Here is a 2,835-nt window from a genome sequence, read left to right on the forward strand (position 1 = left end):
CCTTCAAGAACACAGATGTGTTGAACAAAAAGAGCACATTTTCTGTGGACATTTGCAATTTTCCTCGAAGACCTCACGCTTCAACGAAGCTAAGGCTGACATAAATTTGCATACCTAGAAAAACAGAGTTTAGGGATACACCAGATATCCATGTGAACTACGCAGCACTTGTAAACCATAGCAAGAGAGCTTAAATCCAGTAATGGTCAACATCCAAGAGTAAAATCCTTCAAACATATATATAAAACCTTGTAAAGTTACACAACGGCTGAACATTTGGCAGATTATACAAGCCTGTCACACAAGGTCGCAATGGCACAGCTTGCCACATGTACACCACGTTACTCAGAAGATTCAAAAGATGTCACCTTCTCAGACAATCTTACCTCATATCTGTGCATACAAGTCACGACAACCATTATCCTGCGCTCGTCGACCCTAGCCATACGATAATGCTTTCCCATAGAAGCCAATGCAGACTAAGCAAACACAGTTTTTCTGAAAAATTCTACACCACAAACTACACTGACCAAAAAAAACAATAGTATACTAAAACGAGTCCTAAGATTAGCATAAGCTAACAAATGTCTTCCCTCAGTATTGCATGAGCACCATCTTGGTGCTCCCAGCTTGCCTGGGCCAATCAGCTCCTTGACTGAGCCAGGCAAGAACTGCTGGAATGCTTATAATCACATGTGGCTATCCAAATTTCGCTTGTCAATAGAAAGAGCGAGGGAGAGACGGATACCCAGGACCTTGTGCGGCATTGTTTTGCAATGATGGCAAAGCGGTCGAACCCCGAGGACCCTGAAGGAGAGAACTTTGAGAGGCAGCCCCAAGGCCAAACACAGAGGCTATAGAGCCTGGGGTATAGCCCGTGTCTGCCCCAAGCAGTGAAGAAGTACGTATGCCAAGAGGATCAAGCCCTTGAAAACCATATGATGACAAGGCACCAGGCTGCAAAAGCGATTGCCCAATACTTTGTGTGTTGGTCTGCAAGAATGATGGGTTGTATGATGATATGGCAGTTGGATTGGTAATGTCGTATCCAAGCACAGATGCAGTTAATGATGCTGCCCCTTCGTCCTTCCCCTTGCCGCTCTCGGCCAGTTTACATTGCACCTGTTGACCTCCGAACTTCTTCATGGGTTCTTCAAGGCATTTCCTTGCCGACTCAGATGACTTGTAAATAAACAAAGCAAATCCCTTGCATTTCCCTGTATCTCTGTCAAACCCTAGAGGGCCTTCCTCAATTTCGCCAAACTGGGAAAAGAACTCAAGAAGCGCACCCCCCTGTGCAGACTTGGGAATGTTGCCTACATAAATTTTGCGACAGGCAACACTTTCCAAGGGAGCCTGGATGGTTGCCACACCAGACACAGATGGGTTTGAAGAGGCAGCGCCCGAAAGATGGCACACAGTCATGCGCCCCTCAATCTTCTTGCTGGGCTCCTTAAGCGCCCGTATGCAGGCATCTCTGTGCTTGAAAGTAACAAATCCAAAGCCCTTGCTCTTACCTGTGTTCTTATCGTTGATTACAACAGCTTCATCGACAGGCCCGTATTTCTCAAACGCACGTTTGAGGACATCACTGCCGGACGTCCAGCTGAGGCCACGCACGAAGAGTTTGCGGAAAGCCGGGTCTTCATCAGCAAACTTACGAACGTCGGCGAGGGTATCTGCGTGCGCAATAGCGGCTTGCTTGACGATGCCTGCGAGCTGCTCCTTGGAGAGGGATTCGACTATCTCAGCTATGTCTTCTGCTGTGGCCACGTCTTCCATCACAGCACCGTTCTGCTCTTCTGCCTTCCGCTTCTTCTGCTCCATGGCTATGGCGACACACGCAAGCAAGAAGAATTTTAACCCTCGACAACAAGAAGCGCTTTGGATTCCAATGTGAGAAATGACTTTGAGTCATACGTCCGAGTTCGAACCCTCCACGCTCCACTCTTGGCCCCTTCACGAATTAATCATTACTTCGTTAACGTAGTAGCCTCTTTTGAATTCTTGAGCTCTCAAACCTCCACATTGGTCATAGCTTTTTAATAGGCAATGTCGCTTGTTATGTCGACAACAAGAAGCGCTTTGGATTCCAATGTGAGAAATGACTTTGATTCATGCGTCCGAGTTCGAACCCTCCACGCTCCACTCTTGGCCCCTTCAGGAATTAATCATTACTTTGTTAACGTAGCAACCTCTTTGAATTCTTGAACTCTCAAGCCTCCACATTGGTCAGAGCTTTTTAATAGGCAATGTCGCTTGTTATGTCGTTTAATATGACACCTACCTTTGCATCCGTTGCAAACAGCCAAGAGCTTTTTGGCCCTGCTCTTGTTGCGTGTATCCGACAATCAATACACTCCAAGAGACGACACTTAGGACATGAATTTTTGGGCGTATTTTGCAGAAAACGCATTCAAGCGAAGAGCATGCCTTAAAGACATTTCATGTTTCCATGATGGCGCCACATTTGACATACATATGGACCAACGCGTTGCTAAGCACCGCTAGTTGATTGTGAATTCTCTTACCCATATGAGAGTATTGCGTAAGAACATAAGCCAAGTACGACAATTTTCCATATCGAAAGTGTCCCACAGTTGGCGTACATTCACACAATCAATGCACTGCAGGAGACGACATTCGGGAGTAGAAGCTCCGCAAGCACGTTTTGTGCTTTCTGAAGTGCAGTACATTTAGCATACGTATCGACCAAGGCATTGCCAAGCATGACAACTTTTTGAAAAAGCCCAAGCTGAAGTGTCCCACATTTGGTGTACGTATCGACGAAGGCAGTGCCAAGCACGCCATCTCTTTTATAGAGCATCTTTCATC

At 46.3% G+C, this 2,835-nt stretch overlaps 1 protein-coding gene across 1 annotated transcript; it reads right to left on the minus strand.

Moving 5' to 3' along the window:
* Positions 1–216: 216 nt before the first annotated feature.
* On the minus strand, positions 217–1,889 carry LOC147427456 (UBP1-associated protein 2C-like). The gene has a single exon (XM_086497197.1). It carries the CDS (start codon positions 1,825–1,827, stop codon positions 718–720), a length of 1,110 nt encoding a protein of 369 aa, XP_086353323.1. The 5' UTR covers positions 1,828–1,889; the 3' UTR covers positions 217–717.
* Positions 1,890–2,835: the final 946 nt, after the last annotated feature.

This window comes from Adiantum capillus-veneris, chromosome 23 (assembly GCF_014529385.1).
Source record: "Adiantum capillus-veneris isolate H3 chromosome 23, ASM1452938v2, whole genome shotgun sequence".
In the NCBI taxonomy this organism is placed as follows: Eukaryota; Viridiplantae; Streptophyta; class Polypodiopsida; order Polypodiales; family Pteridaceae; genus Adiantum; species Adiantum capillus-veneris.